The sequence below is a fragment of the Rhamphochromis sp. 'chilingali' genome (assembly GCF_963969265.1).
Source record: "Rhamphochromis sp. 'chilingali' genome assembly, chromosome: 6".
NCBI lineage: Eukaryota > Metazoa > Chordata > Actinopteri > Cichliformes > Cichlidae > Rhamphochromis > Rhamphochromis sp. 'chilingali'.
In genome coordinates, this window is record NC_137933.1 from 36,624,380 (window position 1) to 36,649,939 (window position 25,560).

The 25,560-nt window shown below is 40.2% G+C and overlaps 1 protein-coding gene across 2 annotated transcripts; it reads left to right on the plus strand.

Moving 5' to 3' along the window:
- The first annotated feature begins 746 nt into the window (after positions 1-746).
- On the plus strand, positions 747-24,842 carry eprs1 (glutamyl-prolyl-tRNA synthetase 1). 2 transcript variants are annotated; one of them, XM_080885689.1, is made up of 34 exons: positions 747-909; positions 3,230-3,314; positions 3,433-3,532; positions 3,613-3,769; positions 3,882-4,018; positions 4,301-4,395; positions 4,478-4,604; positions 4,721-4,913; positions 5,018-5,189; positions 6,384-6,617; positions 6,703-6,787; positions 6,916-6,975; positions 10,649-10,759; positions 14,325-14,461; positions 14,552-14,759; positions 14,832-14,944; positions 15,047-15,164; positions 15,829-15,996; positions 16,262-16,489; positions 17,363-17,566; positions 17,673-17,909; positions 17,988-18,253; positions 21,592-21,643; positions 21,728-21,937; positions 22,358-22,430; positions 22,547-22,626; positions 22,719-22,820; positions 22,917-23,072; positions 23,159-23,356; positions 23,495-23,668; positions 23,796-23,956; positions 24,152-24,230; positions 24,328-24,392; positions 24,516-24,842. In XM_080885689.1, the coding sequence occupies exons 1-34, from the start codon at positions 867-869 to the stop codon at positions 24,664-24,666; spliced, it is 4,779 nt and encodes a 1,592-aa protein (XP_080741815.1). In that variant the 5' UTR covers positions 747-866; the 3' UTR covers positions 24,667-24,842. The 2 variants fall into 2 exon arrangements, with proteins under 2 accessions (XP_080741815.1, XP_080741816.1); XM_080885690.1 differs by lacking the exon at positions 16,262-16,489.
- Positions 24,843-25,560: the final 718 nt, after the last annotated feature.

Below are 25,560 nucleotides of genomic sequence, written 5' to 3' on the forward strand. Positions count from 1 at the left end.
GTAGGCACCAAAGATTGTATGAGGTTCATTAATCTTTCTTAGTTAACAATAAAAACCTGTCTGAATACGTTTCTCACCTGTGACTGTGTATAGATGGTTCTGTTTTGTTTGAGGTGGCAAAATTACTGTTACTGCTATCCAGAAATCCAAAAGTCACTTATGCCTATTATATGCCTATTAAGTGCAGATAAAACACGACAAAAATACACTAATATTTCAGTGAGATATAAAGTTAAAGCTAAATGATCAAGGATTAGCCAGTTAATGCAATCTTGAAGCACTGTTTAAGTATTGTAATTATTCTTTGACAACATCGTTAGTCGGCATGTTAGAAAAGACAGACCCTACACAGGCCTAGAGCTGAAAGATGAAAAAGAAAAACATTGTATTGAACAGAAACTATTATACATATTAACATCAATATAACATTAAAATAATTTTATGGGTCATATTTCCTGCAAAAATACCAATTTTCTTTATCTTCTTGACCTTATAGTTATTAATGAAAGCCAAGAGAATCGCAAAAGGGTCGATAAGATACAAACTGTAAAGGTGCGACTTTTGACTCTTGGTAAATCTTCATAGATTTTAACTAATCTAAGTTGGTAAAAATGGAATTATGTGAAATAATTTGATTTGAACAACTGCATAGCAGACGATTGACCATTACAACCAGAAGAGGGCAGTAGTGTAACTCAAAGGGATGTCAGCTGCCGTAAATCGCAAAGAAAGGCGAAGAAGAACGACTCGGCTCGTTCTCTCTCCTGTGTCTGGAGTAGTGTTTTCTGTGCTGTGGACCTCTTGTACATGCCAGTTAACTTCAGCTGGGTCTCGTAACCACCTGTGTGGAAGCCGGATTTTGCAGTATGGCGTTAAATCTCACCATCAACACAAGCAATCCTCCTCTCGGTGAGTTACACCCTGAGATCCCCAAATAACGTGACTTTCTGCTATTAGCCGTGTGTGTGCATGAAAGGTTGCGAGTGACATCAGCTTTCTTACACCTGTGTGTCATACTAAACTGGAAAATATATAATTATAATATCAAAAATCAGTCGTTGTGATGAATCTTGTTAAGACAGACATGAAGATGTGAAAAAAATAAGTTGGAGTTTTATTTTGTAATTAAAACGACTTATATTTGATCATTGTACACGACCCGAATTTAATAGCAGATGATATAAAGTGTTAAAATATCGTGAAATGAGTAGTAGCTCTTGTTTCAAATAAAATATGAAGTTAAGAGTGTGACTTCATCCATAAATCAATGGAGATTGGTGATCTGTAGATGCATACAAATACTAGCTAAGGCTAGCTAGCCAGTAGGCACTTCTGAAACCAAAACCACAACACGTGAACAGTTCACGAAATGTTCTTTTTGTTCAAAACAGCGGTTCTAACTCTTATCCACCTGCTTCCACTGTAACATCTACATATCATGAGTACACTACACATAAAAAGTCTTTTTGAACTTGGAAATGAAACACGTTGGTTGACACGTTGACATTAGCTAAAGACCGGCCGGTTAGCTCAGCTGGGCAGCTTTCGGTTTTTATAAGCTGCTGAAACTGAATGCATTGTGGCAGACCACTCTGACACGTTCAATCAACTGTGGAAAATAATTTATAGGGATTATTTTTGTGAAGTTATTTCCAAAAGCAAGCTAATGAAATGAATAGCGTTCATAATTGCTGAACAGCGCCCCTGTGTAGCTATTTTTTTTACTGAGCACAGCAGGCTGATGCAAGCCTCCTGAAACGTAGTAGAACTGGATGGGGATGATCACTCCTGCACTGTGTTCTTTCGGTTTTTTAGAAATGCAGGTGCTTGGAATGTATGCGAGGGCACAACAAATTCAGAGAGAAGCTTTCCTTTATAATGGTGATATGCCGGAATGCACCTGTAAACATACAGTTACAGCTGTACATACATGCATATTTATACAGAGCATGTATACACCAGCTGTAGACAGGCCAATATATGACTATATAAACCTTACAATAAAATCTGTAGGTATTTAGATACTTTCTTTACAGCTTTGCCTCTGTACATGAAAAAATCAAGATTGTGATTGAAGTTCAGACTTTCAGCTTTAGTTCAGGAGGTTTAACAAAAGCACTGGTTTGGGTTTATTGCTGTTTTTATACATAGTCCTCCATTTCTCAAAATTAGTTGGACAGGCACTTTTCATGGCCAGGTGAGGTCTGCTCTTTCATTATTCTATGACAAAGATAAGTACACAGTAAGTATCACTTATTTGTACTTCAAGAAGTTGGACTCTGTTGCCTTATCTAAAATCTGGAGGAAAGGGAGTACTATTTATATTTTACAGTATATACAGCGGACAATTAAGCTCTAAACCCTGCTCTTCTTTTGGTCTTTACAACTTACATCATTTTTAAGGACTTGTGTTCCACAGTATGAGCAGACACCCACCACACAGCTTTAGATTTTCTATGAATGTTAAGCCATTTTCCAAGGGAACCATGACTTTACAATATTCTACGAAACGGCGAGGGTCCACTTTCTGAATCACTCCGGTCAAACTGGCAGTAGGAATTGTATGTTGCAGTCACTAGTGAAGTGTGGTAAAAATCCTTAGAAAATATTCACGGTAGCTCTATGAATGTTTGGCATGCTCATCAAAAGATTACATCAGTTATTCAAAGGAACGTCACCTCTGTGTATGAAATGTTCAGCAACTCTGTCTCATGGGCTTGTTCAGTGTAGCAGATTACAGAATTTTGGGGGTTATCTATTTGAGTTCTTTACCAAGGCTTGTTATGAGCTCAGAAATAAAAATGAATTTTTATTGGCCTCCTAGATTAACTGTGGCATACTGTTACAATATTAATGTGAAATTGTGAGACCTGTAACACAACTAATAATGTAATTTTGTCTGTATGTGAGCTTATGCCATTGTTCGGTTTGTTTAGTTTGAAAACAAATGAAAAGAAATAAGCAGATAAAAGGTCTGGAGTTGAATGTGGATTCAGTACAAAAAGCGTTTGAAGCAGACTGAACTTAAGGTAGGTGTTGTGCAGAGTTACGGGAAAGATTGCAGCTTGCGTGCTTTGTGTCACTGGACCAGTTCACCTGGTTGTCAGATTTCATATCTGTTTGAGTGTGCAGGTATGCAGTGATCAAATTTGACTGTTTTTTGGAGCTGTGCTTTGGAGTGTGAGAGTAAAAACACTAAAAACACTGTGTTGTCTTGTCTGTCTTGCAGGGGCACTTCTGACAGCTGAACATGTGAAGAGCAGTGTGCAGGTATCAGTGGAGGAAGGCAAAGACACGCGGCTTCACATCTCAGAGTAGGTGCCACAATTATCGAGCTGCAGGTCGAGTTTAATTTACATGCTGTACAAAATAAGAGATGTGGAGTTTACATTAGTTTATCTCAACTGTCTCTTCTCATTTTCCTTCTCTCAGTTCAGTCCAGTTCAGCGATGACAACTCTATCTGTCGCTACTTGGCTCGGGTTGCTCCTGCTCTTGGCCTGTATGGATCCAACATGATGGAGCAGACTGAGGTGTGTATGTTTGTGCATATCTGTGATGTTTTGCAATTGTTCTGAATGCTCATTTAATTTTTTCTTCATGATGTCTTCAGGTTGACCACTGGCTGGAGTTTAGTGCTCGCAGTCTGTGTAATCAGCCAGATTTGACTGTGGCACTGGCTGAACTGGACAAGGCTCTCTCACTGCGGACCTTCCTGGTTGGGCATGCCCTCACCCTGGCTGATCTGTCTGTCTGGGCTGCTCTCAAAGGTCAGTAACATCCAGGATATAACAGCTTTTTTCTCTGACTGATTTTAGTGTGAAATATATGTAACTAAACATTTTAAAATCAGCACTACAGATTGTGACTCTTTATCCACAGATCATGGGGAATGGCCAAAGCAGGGCAAATCCTTTTCCCATGTCAGCCGCTGGTTCTTCTTCCTGAGCTCACAAGTTCCTTTCACTGCTGTAGGCAACAAGTACACCAGTAAGAAGGCTTCAATGAACAAAAACAAAGTAAGTGTTATTTTGTCAGTGTTCATTGTGGCAAACTATGATTGTAAAACTGGGTGAGCATGACCCGAATCCTTAACCTGAAGATGCGAAGAAAAAAGAATAGATGTTAATGTTTATAAAGCCACCAAACATGTTGTTTTTTATCTCTTTAAACTAAACTGGTACATTAAACTTTGATGTTTGAATGTTTAATGCTTGATTATTATGTTTGTGACCCATGTAAGATTAAGATATAAATGCACTTTTTAATTCCATTCTTGACTGATTGTGTCATTTTCACAGTTGGAAGGGAAAAAGGCAGATGTCGGGAAGTTTGTGGAATTGCCAGGAGCTGAGATGGGCAAGGTGGTGGTTCGGTTCCCTCCTGAGGCCAGCGGGTACGACTTGAATCTGGAGTTTAGAAGAAACGTTTGTTAATTTACTAGCTTCCCTAACTTTTTCTCTGCCTCCCTTGGACAGATACCTGCACATCGGACATGCCAAGGCTGCCCTGCTCAACCAGCACTACCAGGTCACATTTAAAGGCAAGCTCATCATGCGCTTCGATGACACCAACCCTGAGAAGGAGAAGGAGGACTTTGAGAAGGTAAGATATTATTTATTTATTTATTTTGTTGTTACTTGGATAAATAAATATAATAACAAAAAAAACCATGAAGTGTAAGTTTTGTGTTCACATTTCTTTGCTGTGCTGCTCTTTAGGTGATCCTGGAAGATGTTGCCATGCTCCAGATCCGTCCAGACCAGTTCACTTACACCAGTGACCACTTTACCACTATAATGAAGTTTGCAGAGAAGCTGCTTGCTGAGGGCAAAGCTTACATCGACAACACCCCACCTGAGCAGATGAAGCAGGAGAGGGAGCAGCGTGTTGAGTCCACCTGCAGAAACAATTGTACGGCTTAGGACGGGACGATGATGATGACCTGTCAGTGAATGCTGAAGCCTAGCAACATGTGATTTTTCTATACAACTCCTCTCTGTGTCTCTCTCTTGCAGCCGTGGAGCAGAACATGAAGATGTGGTCGGAGATGAAAGCGGGAACAGAGTACGGTCAGACATGCTGCATGAGGGCAAAGATTGACATGAACTCCAACAATGGCTGCATGAGAGACCCCACCCTCTACCGCTGCAAGAACGCAGCCCACCCTCGCACAGGAAACACCTACAAGTATGTGGCTTTATTCTATTATTAGTCTGAATTGTAGCATTTATATACACAGAATAAAAAGAAAAGCGTAGAAAGCAGAAATTAGCATTAACACGAACAGAGGAAGTCATGTTATTCAAAAACTGCTCTGGTATTAATAACAATTTTTATTTATTCCAGTAATCAAAATCCTAAAATTGATGAGGAATTAATCTCTAGTTTCTGTGGCATCCAAAATGTTGACTATAATTTGCACTTTTTCAATTTGTATTAAAGAAAATGTGTGTTGCATACTTGTCCTGTGATTTTGCATATTGTGTTGTAGGTTTATTTTAGTTGGTCAAATTGATCACTTTTGTTCTTTTTTTTTTTTTTCATTTTGCATTAACAAAAGAGAACAGCATGAAACCAAGGTTGTTGTTTTTTGTTTTTTTGTTTGTTTGTTTTTTTAAATTTAAATACGTGGAAATTTCTGAGCTTTATTTACAGCCTTTGTAGTGGCTCTTCACATTTATCACTTATCTCATGAGGTCTGTCTAGATGTTAACTGTCCACCTGGTAAAAATGGAGACGCATGTTTTTTTGGGTTTTTTTTTTGTTTTTTAGATGCATGCTAAAGTAACCAGCAATGCGCACTGACAAAAAACAAGCAATCATATAGAACTTGGCAATAAACGTAATCCATGCAGGGGTTTAACCCTTTTCATGCATGAATTCTGACAACCTCAATCAGGATTTTTTTTCTTAAGTATTTTTATTCATCTTTAGGCATGAAACAAAGATTTTTGAACTTCATTTTTTAAACATGTACTTTTCAAAGAGTTTTTTTTTACATATCCACTTAGGTGGATAACTGATGTGTATGGAGTGACACATCAGTGTCCAATGCAATGGTTTATGTGCAAGTATACCATCAACACTGACACAAATACAAGGAAAAAGCCTTTGAATAGCTGTCCACTGTAGTGACCGCTATGCGTGAAAAGGTTAAAATGTTTTCTAAAGTTGACTGGACCACTCAAGTTGAGTTAACGGGTTGGTCATTACAGCAGCAGTCGGTCAGTGAAGGCTTTATTGTTGAGCATAACAGAAGTCACTCTGAATTTGCTGTGTTTTTGTGTACCTTGGAACAAATCACGGCGTGTGTGTGTGGTAAAAATTGAGCACATTCAGATAATTAAGTTTGATAATACATCTCATCTTCTTTGCTTTCAGCATCTACCCAACATATGACTTTGCCTGCCCCATTGTGGACAGCTTAGAGGGCGTTACCCATGCTCTCAGGACCACTGAGTATCATGATCGTGATGAGCAGTTCTACTGGATAATCAATGCTCTGGGCCTCAGGAAGCCCTACGTCTGGGAGTACGCCAGACTCAACCTCAACAACACGGTGCTCTCCAAGAGGAAGCTCACCTGGTTTGTTGATCAGGGATATGTTGATGGATGGTGAGTTTGGCTTAGTTTGTTTTGCTTTTTATCTCTCTCTCCCTTTAAGTGCTCTTTTGACTTTTTTGGGGGTCTTGTCCTTCAGGGATGATCCTCGGTTCCCCACTGTCAGAGGAGTGCTGAGAAGAGGAATGACTGTGGAGGGTCTGAAGCAGTTCATAGCAGCCCAGGTGCATTTTAAAGAAGATGCAATAATCTGTGCTAAGTGAAAACCACAATGTTGATGCAAATGAGTACATTCTTAAATAAAAATGTGCTTTTTTTTTTTCTATTTATTAATCCCTGTTTTTTTCCCTAGGGTGGATCAAGGTCTGTGGTTAACATGGAGTGGGACAAGATCTGGGCCTTCAATAAGAAGGTACATTTAAAATTTTGTTATATTTCATCTGTGTCGAAATTTTTGTCAGTAGAACATTTAAAATGTTTCTGATCATGAATTTTAATCAGTTGTTGTTAAAGCCTGTTTAGCTTTGCTGCAGCAACACAAATAAATGTATTTATTGGGCTTATATGAGCACAGTGAACATAAGTTTGATATATTAAATTGCACACAAAATAACTTTATTTCCTGCTTTGTGAATTAGTTTTGGATTTTTCTTCAGTCAAAACCTGACTTATATGTTAGAGATGTCACGTGTGAGCATAGAGGTATAAGTGTAAATCTACCAGCGTTCAAGTATATGTAATGAATCTGTAGTAAAAAAACAGGCTCTGCAAATTCACTGCTGGCATGGCTTTGCTCTTTTCATTCTCTTAAATGCTTTCATTTGCCACCTCCTCTTCTGCCTCATTACCCCCAATCTCAGCCTGCTTATTAACCCCAATAACACAGAAAACCTGAAAAACCAAACTAGGTGCTTCATTTCACGTCCCACATATGTTGGTATTCATGATTTGATGTCCTCATTTTCAACTGTCTGGACGTCAGTGTTGCTTCCTCTGTGTGGTCTTCCTTGCTGGCACTTGCTGCTTCATCCCAGAGTCAGGAAGAAGGTGTGAACCATCAGTTTAAATGTAAAGAAAGTGAAAGCAGTTTTTTTTCTCTCAAAAAATAAACAAAAAACAAAGTCTGTTTTAAACGTATGACCTATACAAGGATTTATATTCAAGGGTGGTTAAATTCAACAGCTACCAATTGGCAGTGATCATGTCGCAGTGAGGTCGATTTAAAGACAGCTGTCTCTGTTTTTGCAAAGGTCTCATGTGCATGTTCAACTAACCAGCTGCTCCTTGCAGTTGTCAGATAGTTACATTATTCTCATAAACTTTCTTCATGCTAGCAAGGGGATGTTTTAAGGTGGCTGTTTTTTGTTTTTGTTTTTTTTTAACAGGTATTTAAGAGATGAGTTTTGTCTAATTCTATTCTGCTAATCAAGACTTTGTAACTGTGAGCAGCTGTCTGCTTTTAATTCACCTTTTATTTTCCTTTTATTATATAAATCTTCAAATATGGAGCTTTTTAACAGACAGTTTACTCACCAGTGCCTCGTACTGTTCCTACCATTCCATCCTAGTGTCTTTGCAGGCATTTGGGTTTGAAAGCATTTGATTTAGCTTTACTTATTTACTTATGTTTTAAGCTCAACCAAAATCAAGTTAGAAATAGGGCATTAATGGCCAACACAATAATGAGTTGTAATGATAATGATAATAGTAATAATAATAATTGTTACCTGTTACATATTTGTTAATGATCACTTTCATTTTTGTTTTGGACCACATGAATCTCAGTGAATGTGATTCCACTGTGTGCTTTAGTCTTATGTGCCAGAACAGGTTAGGTCAGTTTTTAGGAACTTTACACTGTTGGTCTGTTTGACAAGGCTAAAATATTTTCCTGTTGTTGAAGTAATATACCTGCCATTTTTAGGCGTTTTTGAATAGTAGCCATTTTTCCACATTGTGTAAAATCAAAACATGACTTCAAAGCTGATTTCTAGGTGTGTATTGTATCTTTGGACTGTACTGCAGTGGTTTTAAAGGGTTAATAATCCAATATAATCCTTATTCATCTTAAACTCGACCATTATGTAGCTAATCAATTCACCCACGGTAGCTCTTGACCCTCCATTAAATAAGCTTTATTCTGATTTCTGTTAATAAGGGCAGCCAGAATTTAACAGCATGTGGGAGGAGCTTTTATGCTGACAGCAAACTGATGACCATATTAGCAATATCCACAATTACTGACATCATAGAGACACATGCTTAATGGCTCATGCACCACTGGTAGATAAAACAAGGCAGAATAAGTCTTCTTTTATTGAATGTAATGGATAATTACACCAAGCTTAGTGAAATAAAGTAGGCTCCATATTAGTTTATTCTTTAGTTGCTTAATTACTCTCATCACTCAGCTTTCACTTCCTCTTCTGCTTCCCCTGTTTTGATTTCCCTGTCGTCCATTTGAAAAAATTATAATTCACTATTTTATTCATACATGCATTTGTGGTCAGGGCGTTGGACGTTGACATAAGACACAAACCAAATCAGGAGAGTGTAACAAAGCAGCAAGGATAAGTTCTGTGAATGGATCATTCTGTGTAAATGTGTCTGTCTCTTCCTCTCTCTCTTCCTCTATCGTATCTGACATTAAACAGCATCTCACTCTTCTGTTTCCAAGCTGCCCGTTAGCTGTCTGAAGGTACTCCTCCACCTCCTGCTCCTCCTGCTCTTCCTCATTGTCACTCTCCCTGCTTCCATCATGTGCTGGTTAATCTGAAAGCCCGCCAATGGCTTGCGCTATTTTACCAGCCCAAACAATAGGATTCCAAACAATAGGTTGGCACAATGCAACAGACAATTTTAAGTCAATACAAAATAAGGTTTTTAAAATAGTGGTTATTTAGGGTCACGTGACTGTTGGCTTCCCTTCCCAAACATTCTGAGTAAAGTAAATATGGTTGTTTTTATTCTATACATGTTTACACAGATTGAACAAATGTCAAATCTAAAGCATATTCACTGAAGATACAGGAAATGCTTCAATATATTCCATATTAACTGCCCTGAACAGCATGTTTATAACCAAAAAGGCAGTTTGTCTTTATCTTCCTATGAATCTGTTGTCTCTTTTTCATCCTTTACGCCACTTCAGTTTTATTTATGTATTTTTTTGTGATGAAGAAGTTGCCCTTTCATATAGTTAATCATGCATTACTGAGTGAGAACACCCAAGTCTTTAATTTGTGAACAGGTCACAGGTCTTCCAGTGGCAGATTCATAAAATGGTACATATTGGTAAGACAATTTGTAAAGGGCTTCATACAGAATGTGTATGAGATCTTGATTTTTATGAAAATAATATGTGAATTGTTACCCTGACAACTTTCAAAACCATGTTTTGTTTTGGGTTTTTTTGCTTTTTTCTCCCCATTTTAAGATTACATTCAAGCCCACAAGGGCTGATATTCTAATCAACCAAAGTTGTTGATCTTTAACATAGTAAACTTGCATCAGAGAAACCCGTGTGCCACTGAAGCACATCAGTGATGGTTGCAACTTTTCTGAATGTTTTTGTTATATTAAAAAAGATTTTTTTAAATAGACAAAATGACTTGAAACTTTTTAGCAGTAGTATCTGTGAGAAATGGTGACTTTTATGACTAGATCTTCAATAAATAACTTTGTGGAACAACATGAAAAGTGTGTGTACGATACGTTATAATCAGTTATGAAAACGTTTTTTCAAATCCTTCAGTTGTCATTTACATCCAGGCTGGCTGGTAAAATAGTGGAAGCGGATAGCGACTAAGTAAGCAGCTGAATAAAAGCTTGTTTCCCAACTTGCATACAGTCATTATTCACTCTTGAAATCATCTTTTTTTTTCCTCCTCTGGCTTAGTTTTATTTATCGCTTACTGAGCTGAAGCGTCTCTGTCCAGATTTTTGTTTCTTTTTGGAGAAGCCTTCAAAGTTGCATCATATTTTGCTTTTTTCTTGCATTACTCAGCTTTTTGTATGTGAAGTGCAGATTTTTCTTTTACTGACCTCTGCGTGTGTATATGTGTCTCTCTCTGTTGGTGTTTTAGGTTATAGACCCGGTAGCTCCCAGGTACACAGCTCTATCCAGCTCCTATGTGGTGCCAGTGTCTGTCCCAGAGGCTACAGAGGAGATGAAGGAAATTGCCAAACATCCCAAGGTTTGAGGGGATTTTTTTGTTTTGTTTTTAACAGCTTGCCGCCAATTTTGATTACTTACATATTTTTGTCCAGTTTGTCCCATCAAAACAGCTGTCATTTAAATCTCATTGTAACTGATTTTTAGGGGTGCAACGATATTCGTATCGATATTGAACCGTTGGATACAGTGCTTTCGGTTCGGTACGGCTATGTATCGAACAATACAACATTTGTAATTTATTTTATCAACTTTCCTTCCGACGATGCTGTCTGTGTTGAGCGCTCAGTGAATCTGCGTTCGACTACTCCGCCTAGGCTGCACTGTCGAGCGCAGATCCACTGAGCACTCAACACAGACAGCATAGTCAGAAGGAAGAGCGCAGGGCAAGCTAGCAAGACACATGGACCTCCCCCACCCTCATTCAGATCTGGTGTTTGGAATTATTTTGGTTTTCATGTGATGTATGACCCTGAAGGTAAGCGAATCATGGACTAAAGTAAAACAGTATGTTGGATGTGCCATGCAATGCTCAATTACATGGGTGGGAACTAGTGTGTTAGCGCAGTTAGCTCGTTAACGTGTTGGCCGTCTAGCCCCACACACAGGGCGATCGGCGGTAGCTCGTTAACGGAGATTTGCCGTGTTGTGGCGTTAAGGTCATTTCAACGAGATTAACCTGAAAGCACTAGTGGGAACACAACGAATATGACTGCACATTTACGCAGACATCATCCTAGTGCAAAGACCAAAACAACAAGCATGCTACTAACTTTAGCCGAGTCATTTAGACAGCTGTTAGCACATGATTCTCCTTATGCTGCTGAGAATATAGCCCAGAAGAAGCGGATAGTATAGCTTTTATTTTGGAAAGAGACATTTCTCTGTAATAAACTCTCTTTTCCAAAGATGAGTGATTCCTCAATCAGATACAGGGCTCGCAATATCGCTAGCCCGACGTCCTGGAGCTAGCGATTTTTTTCAGTCGGGCTACCAAAATCTGTCTCTGCCCTGCCCGTCGGGCTATTGTAGGAAAAATATATGTCAATGCTTTTGCATTCTTTCAGAAATGTAGCTGGGTAATTATGTCATTGGCATCGGTGAGCCACTGTCAATATGTGACATATTGAAGTCGCGTTTGAATTTGCGCTTGTTTTTTTGCTTTCACTTTGCAATCGGCGAACTGTGTATAGAGAGCGACAGTACTGATTGGTGAGTGATGATAATTTGTGCACCAATTCCTCTGACATCGTCTTATTAATCGTTAGCTTACTATGCAAACATGACAAGTGAAATCTCCTGCAGCTTAAACATGTGAGAGGTTGATCGCGCAGAGAATCGCTGAGCTTATGTGAGTGAGTGTGTAAAAGCATTTCAGTTCTGCTGAGCCAAATAAGACAGGTCAGGGTGAAGAAGTGACAGCCAAAGAAAAGCTTACCACAAAACGGAGAAGTTATGACAAATCAGACTATAAGGCAAAAAGAAAGTGCAGCTTTATGGTTTCATGGACAAAAGAATTTCTGTGGCTGCAATATGACGAGCTAAATAACCAGGGGCCCGTTCTTCGTACGTCGCTTACTACATCCAAGATCAAATCATCGCGCTAACCGTGAGCTCGCTAATCCGGTTCCCCGAACACACCTGCTGTTGACGATTAGTACAGCTGGACGCAGTAATGTGACATCACTGGGTGTCATAAAAGGGGCTACGCATCGATAGTAGAAACATTGATCGGCAACCCTCTGATTGGTCGGCGAAAATGTCGAAGGAGCGCGCTCGGCTCGGTATTTTTCGGCAGCAGAGCAAGAACTCCTGAGTGAGGGATTTCAGGAGTTTCAGAGTTTAATCAGAACGCAAGGGAACACTGCAAAGGCTGCAAAAGCAAGGAGAGAGGGCTGGCAGAAAGTTGCTGACAAATTAAACTCGTAAGTAATTTAATAATAATAATAATAATATATTGGATTTATATAGCGCTTTTCAAGGCACCCAAAGCGCTTTACAATGCCACTATTCATTCACTCTCACATTCACACACTGGTGGAGGCAGCTACGGTTGTAGCCACAGCTGCCCTGGGGCAGACTGACAGAAGCGAGGCTGCCATATTGCGCCATCGGCCCCTCTGGCCAACACCAGTAGGCGGTAGGGTAGATTTATTATATTACACTATATTATCCAATATTATATTACATTATATTATATTGTTATATTATATCCTCTTTCACATTAGAGCCACAACAGGACCCACTAGAACATGGGAACAAGTAAAAGTGAAATATAAGAATATTCTACAGAATGGTAATATTTATCACTTATATTGCTTTTCGTCTCTTGGAAAGAGAGCCTGAAATAATCTGTTTGTTTGTTTATAACAGCAACCAAGAAAAGGGCAGAGCAAAAAAAGACAGGTGGTGGTCCTGCACCCCCTCGTCAACAAGTTGGTTAAGTAAATAATATCCTCACGGGAAAATCGATATCTCTCAATGAGCACACTGTCGCGCTGAGCTAAAGGATCCTGTCTGTCCCGCAATATACGCTGAATTCTGAGGACTCTCCTTATCAATCTTGCACCTTCCGCAATGGGTTGCTCGCGTAAACGGACAGGACATGGCTGCGACAGGCTTCCCAAATCCACCTTGGCTTTTATAGCCGTGGTCTCTCATCTTGATTACACGAAGTAATTTACAATTACTACTCTGAAATATGAATTACATCTGTAATAATCACATACATGTAATAGAATGTTAATAGTACATTTCCCTTTTTTAGGAAATGACCTGTATGTATCTGTGTGACATCAATAAAAGGATCAAGTGCTGCATTATCTTCAGTTACATTGATGTTATTTATTTATCGCTGTTGCTTTCGTATAAATGAAGCGGACATACCTGCGTGGCCGCGATCTAATCCTGTTTACATAAAGTAAACCTGCTCCCGAGCAGGTTTACGCTTACGGCTCTGTTGCTATGACAGCAAGTCCCGGATGAGCTTCGGGGAACCGACTGATCCAGGATCACGCGAAATCGTCAACAATCTAATCCGGCTAACCTACTTAGCGAGGTACGAAGAACGGGCCCCAGGGCTGCACATAAGTGGTCCGCAGGTGCGCATTCGCTGTCAAAATAAAAAACACGCACAAGGGTTAGGGTTAAATTTAAAAACTGTACTTTTGAGTTAAAATATATATTTATAATTTTAATAAATGACAAATTAAAAAGGCATGAACATTTTTTTTGTATCGAAAAAATATCGAACCGTGACACCAAAGTATCGAACCGAACCGAACCGTGAATTTTGTGTATCGTTGCACCCCTACTGATTTTATTCCTAAAAATCTTTTTAGCTCTAACATGTCTTGTGTTACTCTCTTTTGGGAAGAGCACCTTGGTTTTTAGCTGAAACATCTCCGTTAATAGCATTCAGCATCTTTTGCTATAAGGACTGACTCTCCCTTACTTGAAAACCAGCCACTCCAGGAACTGCAGTTTATGTCACTTGACTATAGCATGAGTCAGTTCACTGATGCATACTTACCAATGTAGCTTTGCTGCAGTGCTACTGAGCTGATGCCATTTCTGTGCCTATCTAGAATGCCGAGGTTGGGATGAAGGAGGTTTGGTATGGTCCTAGAGTTCTGATTGAAGGAGCCGATGCTGAGACTTTCACAGAGGGAGAGACGGTTACTTTTATCAACTGGGGCAACCTCATCATCACCAAGATCAACAAGTATGACCATCGTTTAGATGATCTGTATTTCTTTTAAGAATCAGAATTCCCTCTGATCTGTTCATGCTGTCGCCCTTTCTTATCACTTAGAGGGGCTGATGGAAAGGTTTTGTCCATGAAGGCAAGCTTGAATCTGGACAACAAAGACTACAAGAAGACAACAAAGATCACTTGGCTGGCTGAAACAAACAATTCCCTCCCGGTGCCAGCCATCTGCGTCAACTATCAACCACTCATCTCCAAAGCTGTCATCACCAAAGACGACAACTTCAAGGACTACATTAATAAACATAGCAAGGTCAGTTATTTGCTCTGTGTGTGCATTATACTGCATGGATGTGGTTATTTTATTATCTGTTTTTGATCTCAGTTGGAAGAAAAGATGCTTGGTGACCCCTGTTTGAAGAACCTGAAGAAAGGTGACATCATCCAGCTCCAGAGGCGGGGCTTCTACATCTGTGACCAGCCTTATGAGCCACTCAGGTAAAGAAGTGGAAACCCGAATCTGCTCAGTACCAAAACACCTTTTGGGCATGTATCCATTTTTTTGTATTACTGTTTTATTAACTGGGGTTGTGTCTGCAGTCCCAACAGCTGTAAGGAGAGTCCTTGTGTGCTCATCTACATTCCAGATGGCCACACTAAGGAGATGCCAACAGCTGGATCCAAGGAAAAGAGCAAGACTCAGGCTTCTGACAACACAGTGAGTATTCAGTAAGGGGTTTGCAATTATACGCCTAATGGTCCTGTATGAAAGACATAAAGTCATCTGAATTACTTAAAGTTTGCTCTGATGTTTGCGTTGGATGTACTAAGACGGAAACAAAAAGCACAGTACAATTAGTGGCAGTAGCAGGAACCTACCCTGTGAATCCTAACTGGTTTAACCAGTAAAGCAAATGCTAGACTAATAATAGGTGAAAACTAAACAAGGTTCAGGCCCAGTTTGAAAGCTACCAGTCGGCCTTTTATATTATTATTTGTTATTGCCTGAAAACCGACAGCTTCTAGCTTAAAAGTTGAATATTAGTGAAAAGCTAGCCTCCTTCTATTATACTTGTTGGTCACACAGGGTGTGAAGGATTTTATTCTGGGAATTTTATGTGGATTTTATTCATTCCTACTTTTGAAGAGAATGTATTGTGTGTGTGTGTGTGTGTTTATGTCCTAGTGTGTATATACACCAAAGGAAAGTCAAACCTACCTGTCTTAATTATTATGGATAAAAGATAAATGGATGGTTATCTTCTGATCCTTCTGGCAAATATTAAATCCAAATTCTCTTGAAATTGTCAGGAGTTGATGTTCAAAAAGGGCTTTGCTTGAAAAAAAAAATACTGACAGTCTCATCTGTTCTTTATCTGCAGGAGCAGTTTAAGCAGCAAACCGGTGTGGAATACAAGCCAGGCATGGCTCCTCCAGCCTCAACGCCAGCCCCATCTACCTCTTCCTCAGACTCAACGTCCTGTCCATACAGTCGTGTTGTCCAGCAGGGTGAGCTGGTCAGGAAATTGAAAGCAGAGCAAGCACCAAAGGTAAAGGGCATTTTCCAATCCATAGTCACATCCTCATCTGTTTGTCAGATCTTCGTTTTATGCCCCACGTTGTTTGTCCGCTCGTTTTTTGTGTCCCATCTCATATCCGCTGAATTCGTGCGTCAAAAATCACTTGTCTGGTCCTTCCCTTGTGATGTCCCACAACATTTGTCCAGTGACCGTTCCACCTCCTCGTGCCATTTGCATGACAGTCAAGCTTATTCTGAAATACCCATTACTATAAGATCACTTTTAATGGTACCAGGACCAGATTGACGCTGCAGTAAAGCAGCTCCTCGCTCTCAAGGCAGAGTTTAAAAAGCTCACCGGTCAGGATTATAAACCAGGGATGGCCACACCCGCCCCCTCTGCTTCATCTCCCGTGACTGCCACCTCTTCTTCCTCGCCACCTTCTTCTTCTTCGGGCCTGTATGAACATGTTGCACAGCAAGGAGAAGTAGTGAGGAAACTGAAGTCGGAAAAAGCCCCCAAGGTATTCAAATGCATGATGAATACAGACAGTAGAAAAATTCCTGCCTTATTCATATGCCACATTCCGGTCACCTCGGAAATCGGATGTCAGAAATTTGGAGTTACTTAGTCTGAAACCACTAATACTTATTAATGTTACTCAGACACACACACAAGTGTTAAAATAAACAATCCATCCTATCATGGCTTCAGTGCCGAACCAGTTAGATTTATTCTTGGAAACATTACGTGGTTCCTGGTAACAGGGCTGGTACAGATAATTGTACGTTTGATTATTTCTTATTTTGGCATGAATTATGTGTCACCACTTAAAAAAAGAAAGAAAGAAAGAAAGAAAGAAAAAAATTACTTCTCTGACTCTTCTTACAAACACCCTAGTTGAAAGTGCTTTGTCTTTATTTGCACACATTTTCTGCACTACTTTAACTTTGTTTTAGGGTTTTAAATTAATTTTGCAGTAAATGTTCCGTATCGGCATGTGCTTAACATACTTGTTTCACACAATTATAACAGTGCTTATATTAAAAATGTGTGTGTATTTGCTTTATTACTATTACCAAATTATCTATTTTCTCTAACTGCTGTCTGCGAGAGGGTAATCCAGAGGGATTGTACTGATCAGAGTGATAGCTGAACACAAGGCTATAGGCAAAAACTGCTAAATGTCTGAATTAACATCAAAAATGCATGACCAATCTTAGGTAATACAATGATCTGACACCTGATAGAAAAAAAAAAACTGATTGCTGTCGCCAGCATGTAAATTGTGGGAAAACAATATTCACCATGCACTGGATTGGGAATATTTTTACCCACAAAAATCCTAAACATCGTAATAAATTGGGTTACAGTTTCCTTGTTTCATCTTCTTCAGGACCAGCTTGATGCAGCAGTGAAACAGCTGCTTGCTTTGAAGGAAGAGTACAAACGTATCACAGGCCAGGAGTATAAGCCTGGAGCGGCCCCACCTCAGAAAGCACCCGCTCCAGTCCAGAATGGCTCCACCAATGACCTCTATGAGAAGGTCGCTGAACAAGGAGAACTGGTCAGAAAACTGAAGGCTGAAAAAGCTCCTAAGGTGAGATTTTACCATTTGCCTAAATTTTTGAGGCTCTGTAGCTTTCAGTAGTCCTTGAGGTGTTGACTTTGACTTGATGTTTCTCCTTCCATTGGTTCTTTTTCAGGATCAAGTAGATGCTGCAGTGAAGCAGTTGCTGGCTCTGAAGGCAGAGTACAAACAGAATACTGGAAAAGATTACAAACCGGGATTACAAGCCCCAGCTACCCCTGCCCAGACCCAAACCCAGGCCAGCTCAGCCTCCACTCAGTCTAACTCCTCTCTTCAGGCTCAGGAGCTGTTCTCACAGGTGTCCCAGCAGGGAGACCTGGTGAGGAAGCTAAAGTCTGAGAAGGCCCCCAAGGTAAGAACTTACAGAGTGGTATTAAATACAACTAAAATTGCACAGACATAAACATAAACAATCACATCTCCTTTTTAGGACCAGGTGGACGAAGCTGTGAAGACTCTACTGGACCTGAAGAGCAAGTACAAGACTCTCACTGGACAAGACTACAAACCAGTGGCTGCTGCTGGTGGTACAGGAGGAGAGGACAAAAACCGCAAGGAGAAGGAGAACAAGTCTGAGAAACAGGGTGGAGGAGGAGGAGGGAAGAAGGGTAAAGGAGACAAAGGAGGCCAGAGCAAGGAGTCCTCCGGAGGAGCAGGGGGTGCAGGAGAGGGTCAAGGACCCAAGAAACAGACACGGTGAGAGACTGGAAGTACTCCTTCACCCATCTCTCTTCACATATTTCCAAATGCAGATGAACTAGCTCGGGCTTAAATTTAGATTTCAATTTTCAGCTAACACAGTTTTTGGTTTAAAATGGGTCTCCATAACAACAACTCTGATATGATTTCAGCTAAAATGATAATCCTTTTTACATGCAATACCATGAACATTGAATATTGAGGAACATAGTAGTATTTTACTGTTTGCATTGCATACAAGTTATTGTTTGTCTTTGGGTTTTCAACACATTAAAATGTGTTCTTTGGGTACATCTGACTGTGATGAATGGGGGAAACATTTATTGGGGAAGAAAGCAGATTATTGTAAAAGAAATAGCACAGCTGTCTGTAGTTGGTTGTCCTTGAATTTGCTGAAAATTGACAATAAATGGAGAGTTAAATTAAAGCATTTACACCTGGTCACATTCTCATACATCTGATTTGAGCTCATTAGAATATGCACGGTTTGGTAAACATATATTTGAATGTTTAACATGAAACCCCCAGCAGGTGATGGAGGTTGTACTCCAATGAGTAGTACATTTTAAGCAGGACTGTTGTTGGTATGAACACCACCAGCTTCCTGTCAGGTGTCTTGTCTTAGAACAATAAACACACACACACACACACTCACGCACAGGTATTTGGGTGTGTTGATTTGGAAACCGAAGATGGTTGAAGCACAAGCCTATGCTGCTGTTTCTTACCGACTGAGGAGGGTTTTTGAAATCAGATTCGGTGAGTCTGACGTGGTTGCTTTTTCCTGCATATTCAGTGCCTGTTGTGTGCTAAAATTACTGGCTTTAAGATGGTGCTACATTACTAATTTTTTTAATATTCATGATTTAGCCGTTTGTCAAGAGAGGGCACTGTTGCCATGGTTGGTCCAGATTGAAATATCTGTTTTCTATGATCACCACAGCATCAAGAGGTTGATATTTTTGGCTTTTAGTGAATCATCTTGACAACTACCGGATGTATAGTGATGGAATTTGTTGTAATAATATAATAATTATAGGTTCTGTCTGAATTTGCGCCTTGTTTACTGTATAATACACTACATTTAATGTGCCTAAAAGTTATCCAATAAAACAAATGGTACATGTCTAAATATAGGGAGTGGTAAATAAGGGGCTAGGGCAGGGGTCTGCAACCTTTTACACCCAAAGAGCCACTTGGACCCGGTTTCCACGCAAAAGGAAACACTGGGAGCCGCAAATACTTTTTGAAATCTAAAGTGAAGATAACGCTGTATATATTGTTTTGGTTTTTTTTGTCCTTTATGCTTTGTGTGAACAACTAAAGCAAGTAAAGTTTATTTATTAAGCGCTTTTCACAGACAGGCAGTCACAAAGCGCTGTACACAAATATTAAAATAAACAATACAATCAATAGGCATTATACACAATGTAAAAGATCAAATGTACATAATGTAAAGAATATAAAATACGTAGATCAACAAAAGGCTTGTATGAACAGAAAAGTTTTTAACTGCTTTTTAAAAGAATCCACAGAGCAACTAAGGTGTGTTGCTTATGAAATTCATGAAGTGCTACAGAGAAAATTACATTTATTTATGTAATTAACACATTTTGAACTCTTAAAGAAAGATAACAAAAGGAAAGACACCCAGCTGAACTAAAATGATCCATGTAGGAAACAAACTGTTGTGAGCCGCCACCCTTATATCGCCTTTGGGCTTTTGGAGCCTTGACCTGACTTTTAAAAAGTAATTGGGGAAAAAAAGCACTATGCTGCTAAAAAAAAAATAGATATTTGCAAAATTCTGCCTAAATATGTATTTTACCTGGTTAATGTGTGTGGCGGGGCGTGGTCTGCAGCGCCGCTGCAGGGGAGGCGGACGCACCTGAGCGGCACCCGCAATCGCGCCTCACTGCCTTAAAGTCTGTGCTCTCTCTGCTGTTGTGTTGGTGTGTGTCGGGCTGTGAGCTGAAAAGCTACAGCCGGCTGTATGCGTACAGCAGCCGTGTGTGAAAAGTGGTCAATAAAGAGATGCTGAAAAGCGTGTTCATGCAAACATCGTCGGGTCTGCGTGATATGTTTACAATAAGACTTCTGGTCCCGAACCTCTGCGCACAGTGTCTGCTGTCATCTGTGAGGCGTGAGCGGTGTTTGTTTTTAACGTAGTTCACGGTGAAGAACAACATAATGTGGATCCGAAGATCCATAACTGGCCTACTTGGTGTTGAAAGTCTCGATAAATGCACAGCGTTTTGGCGGGTATATCGGCTTCCGCGAGTGTGACGCTTATTTTGAGCGATGAAAAAATAATAAGATATAATTTTATTTTTATATTTCAAAATCACAATAATCTTCCAATTTAGAACTACAAGTTAAAAAAAAGAACTAAACACAAATAAAATACACTTCAGCTAAATACTTCTAATTTATTTTCCCAAACCACCCGGAGCCGCAGGTTGCCGACCCCTGGGCTAGGGGGAGAGTTAACTCCTTAACGCCTGGTGCATCATTTTTGATGCACCCAAACAATACATATTTACAATACATATTACTTAAAAATGTAATAAATGGCAAACATGATACAAATAAAAATGTTTAAAATTCTCCTGTATGTAAAATATTGTCTTTTTTTTTTCAATTGCCATATGGTTCAATAAAAGCTACATTTTTAAATAAGTTGCATTTTCTAGCAATTGTTTCCTGACAGTCGCTCTGACACTCCCCTCAGCCTGAGCAGTGTTTTGTGTTTAGGATTACTAAATGCTAACCCACTGAATTAATGCTTACCATGTTGGCATGCTAAAGTTCTAGACTGTGAGTACAAAGCCTTGATACTAACATGGTTTTAGACTCGTAGTCTTGTTTTTGGCACTTTTGTTTTTGCACACTTGAAGCTGTCAGTTGGAGACCTGCTGGGAGAGAAAAGGGTTTATATACGTCTATATGGATATATAGAAAGTAGATTTTGTTCCTCAGGCAGTAAAAGTGTCATTGTGCCAAAAAAAAAGGATTATCATTTTGCCCTCATGCTCCAGCTCTGTTTTGTCAGTTAGCTTTAGAAATACAGTTTGCTTTAAGCAGCATGATGGACTTGACTTGAAATTGCAGTCATTACTCTTGTGTTTGTGCACTCAGGAGCAGTGATCACTAACCAAGAATTACCCGATTGTTGTGTTCGTGTTTCTCTGTCAGTGCTTCATCACCGCTTTCTCAAATTTGTGAAGAAAATAAATGAAATTCTGTCGAAGAAACACATGATTAACAATAAATTGTGCTTAAAAGACCTATGAAATGTTTCTATAACTCTTACTCATTTGTATATCTCCTGTCAGGTTGGGTCTGGAAGCCAAAAAAGAGGAGAACCTGGCTGACTGGTACTCTCAGGTGAGTATCACCCTTTACTCCAACAGCACAATTTGCTATGTCAGTCAAAATCTTCTGTTAATATTCCTCTCTTGTCCTCCTCAGGTCATCACTAAAGCTGAGATGATTGAGTACTATGACGTCAGCGGTTGCTATGTGCTGCGACCCTGGGCTTTCTCAATCTGGGAGTCTATTAAAGACTTCTTTGACAAGGAAATTAAGAAACTGGGTGTGGAGAACTGCTACTTCCCTATGTTTGTCTCTCAGGCAGCTTTGGAGAAGGAGAAGTCCCACATTGCAGACTTTGCTCCAGAGGTAAATGAGACTTTGCACGGACATCTTCTGATGTTTACAAAAAGCAAACTGGGTAACATAAATTAAAGAAATAGGCAACTACAAGAAATCATAATGATATGCTCGCGCATGCATTTATGGATCAAGCACAGTCTTGATCCATAAATGGGACTCTGCCATTATTTTTATGGTCTTCCGTCATTTATATCCTAGTGATGTCAGGAGGTTAATTGAAAGGTTCAAGTCCTAACATTTAAGGTGGCTGTCGTAAAAATTCTCTCAGCAGGTCAAAACAGTCAGTCCTAGCTGCCCAAACAGACGAGTGCTCTTTACAGAAAGAGCGTGTATGAGATAATCATACAAATAAAACTAGTAGTAAAAATATAGAACTGTAAATGTGCAATATCCTGTTATTACAGTTTTGGTTTCCCCTTTTTTAAGGTTGCTTGGGTAACTCGGTCAGGAAAGACTGAGCTTGCAGAGCCCATCGCTGTCAGACCCACCAGTGAAACAGGTCTGAACCACAGCTCTTTGGCTAACATAAAGCTATGCAGACTCACATTCAGCATATAAATTTGAAAACATTTAACATTGTTCCTAACCCCATTTATCTCTCTTTATTCACCTCAGTGATGTATCCAGCCTATGCAAAGTGGGTCCAGTCTCACAGAGACCTGCCAATCAAACTCAACCAGTGGTGTAACGTTGTGGTCAGTGTTCCCTTCTTTTCTTTAGTTAATGGTTGCAAGATTGCTCATGGAAGAGCACCCAGTTTAGTGTGCATCTCTTCTCCATTGTATAGAGATGGGAGTTCAAACATCCCCAGCCTTTCCTGAGGACAAGAGAGTTCCTGTGGCAAGAGGGACACACAGCATTTGCCACAAAGGAGGAGGCAGCTGAGGAGGTAATATACATGACAGAATGTAAAACAGTCGTACCTAGGCAGACATGTTCGAGTACAGTTTTTCTGGAAGGCTGTTTATGCGTCATCTGTGTGCAGGTTCTGCAAATCCTGGATCTATATGCCAGGGTGTATGAGGAGCTAATGGCCATCCCTGTGGTAAAAGGGAGGAAGACTGAGAAGGAGAAATTTGCAGGAGGAGATTACACAACAACCGTGGAGGCATTCATCTCTGCCAGCGGCCGAGCCATTCAGGTAACACACTGGCTTTATTCTCTCAATCCTCTTACTCAAGTAAGCAAGTAAACATTGCATTGAAGCAAGAGTCCCCTTTTCCTCAGGGTGCCACGTCCCACCATCTGGGCCAGAACTTCTCCAAGATGTTTGAGATTGTGTTTGAGGACCCCAAGAGGCCGGGCGAGAAGCAGCTGGCTTTCCAGAACTCGTGGGGAATCACAACCAGGACCATCGGTGTTCTCGCCATGGTCCACGGAGATAACATGGGACTCGTGCTGCCACCCAGAGTGGCTTGCCTCCAGGTGAACACTCAGTCACATGTACACATGGGATTTTATTTTTGTAACAGATGAAGATGTTAAGGTCCTTTTTTAAATTCTATTATATTGATGTAAATGATGCTGCAACAGCCAGTCTAAGATTTCTCTTTGCTTTCCCAGGTTGTCATCATTCCTTGTGGGATCACCGCAACCTTGCCAGAGCAGGAGAAGGAGGTGCTGTTGGCTCAGTGCACCAAATACCTGAAAAGGCTGCAGGAGGCTGGTATCAGGGTGAAGTCTGACCTCCGAGACAATTACTCACCTGGCTGGAAGTTCAACCACTGGGAACTCAAGGTCATTAACAACATGATCATAATCCTTATTATAGTTTTAACCTGATGCAGAGGATATTAATTGGAAAAAAACAGATGTCAGTTTGGTTTCTGACTCCTTGTTCTGTATGCTGGGGTCTCTCATCCAGGGAGTGCCTATCCGACTGGAAGTGGGCCCTAAAGACATGCAGCAGAAGCAGTGTGTCGCAGTGAGGAGAGACTCAGGAGCAAAGGTGACAATACCAGAGGCTGAAGTGGAGAAGAATCTGCTCAACATGCTGGAGGACATCCAGAACAGCCTGTTCAAAAAGTATGTTATACTTACTACACTGAGGTTTTGTTACAAATGGACACATCCCCAGTCGAGGACAGTTCTACCACAGGGCTTTTTGTTAGAGGATTTAATAATTGATACAAGTGTCAAAGTTAAAATATAAATAAGTGTACACAGATTCTGTGAGATTACATGGTGTCTGTAAACACTTGGTTAATGTCTATTTGTCAGAGCTTCAGATGATCTGAAGAGTCACATGGTGGCTGCAGACACAATGGAGCAGTTCCAGAAAGAGTTGGACCAGGGCAAGGTGAGTAACACAAACAAGCCACAACAGCTCAGACATCTCACCGTCTTTCCTCATCAGAATAAATAATTGATCTCATATATTTTCCTTTGCTTGATAGATTGTCCAGATCCCATTCTGTGGAGGAATTGAATGCGAGGACTGGATCAAGAAAATCACTGCTAAGTAAGTCTGACATATTGGTATTGTATACATAATGTTTCCTGTGATTTCCCCCACAGTTTGCTTGTTGTGCTCAGAGTGCTTAATTTCCACCACTGAAGGACTATTTGCTTGATCTTTTTTTAGGGACCAGGACCTGGAGCCTGGTGCTCCGTCCATGGGAGCCAAGAGTCTCTGTATCCCATTCACTCCTCTGAAGACCCTCCAACCTGGACAAAAGTGTGTCAGCGGCAAGGAGCCGGCCCAGTACTACACTCTGTTTGGACGTAGTTACTGAGCACCTGCTCTTCTGGGGCAAGAGAATAAGCATCTTAGTAGAAAAGGGCTTTCCCACCTTCTCTGTAACTGTTTTTCCTTCTTGGTGTTTAACTTAAGTGAGGTGACTAAACTTTGGGATTCAGGAAGGGAACATGCTCTCTTTGTTTTGTTTTGGGTTTTTAAAAAAAACAAAAACATGTCATCATTGTTACAACACTTTGGAAATGGAGCGGAGACAAGAGATGTTTACTCTTATAGCCGTTAATATCTAAATTATTGATTATCCTCTAAAGGGCCTGTCAGAAAGAGACTCGCTGTCCAGAGGGGGACACAAGAATGGAAATGGCCAGGAGTTAGGCAGGTGTGTCAGCATCAAACATCTGATGAGTGAAAGCAACAATTGTACTTTAAAACCACTTTCTTGAATACTTTTCAAACTCCATACCTAAAATGCAAGATTTTCTGTACTTGAAAATTGATGAATTAAGGATGTTTGGCCTTTTTGTAAAACTCTCAAAGGAGAATGTTACTGATGGGGAGGGGAAATCCTGAGAACTACAATGTCTCTTTGCCTGGCAACAGCCCCATCTCCCTCACAGCCAGACTATCTCAGGAACTCTGCAAGCACTCTTGCGGTTTTGCAGTTTTGTCAGCCCTGCTCTGTCTGTATGGTTACAGTATGTGGCTTTATATTTAACGGCTTAAAAAAAATCTCTTATCCCCCTGAGCCAAATGGTGCAGCTGTGATGAACCATGTGTATTGTCAATATCGCCTTCTGTCTCTTCTCTCACGTGAAAGATCTCTGCTGCCTGTCTAAAATAAAGTAATTTCCATGGCAAACTATCCAGTGTATGTGTGTGGTTATGTTTTGTTATTGTTTTTTTAAGCCTGGGTAAAATAGGGGGAGATAAT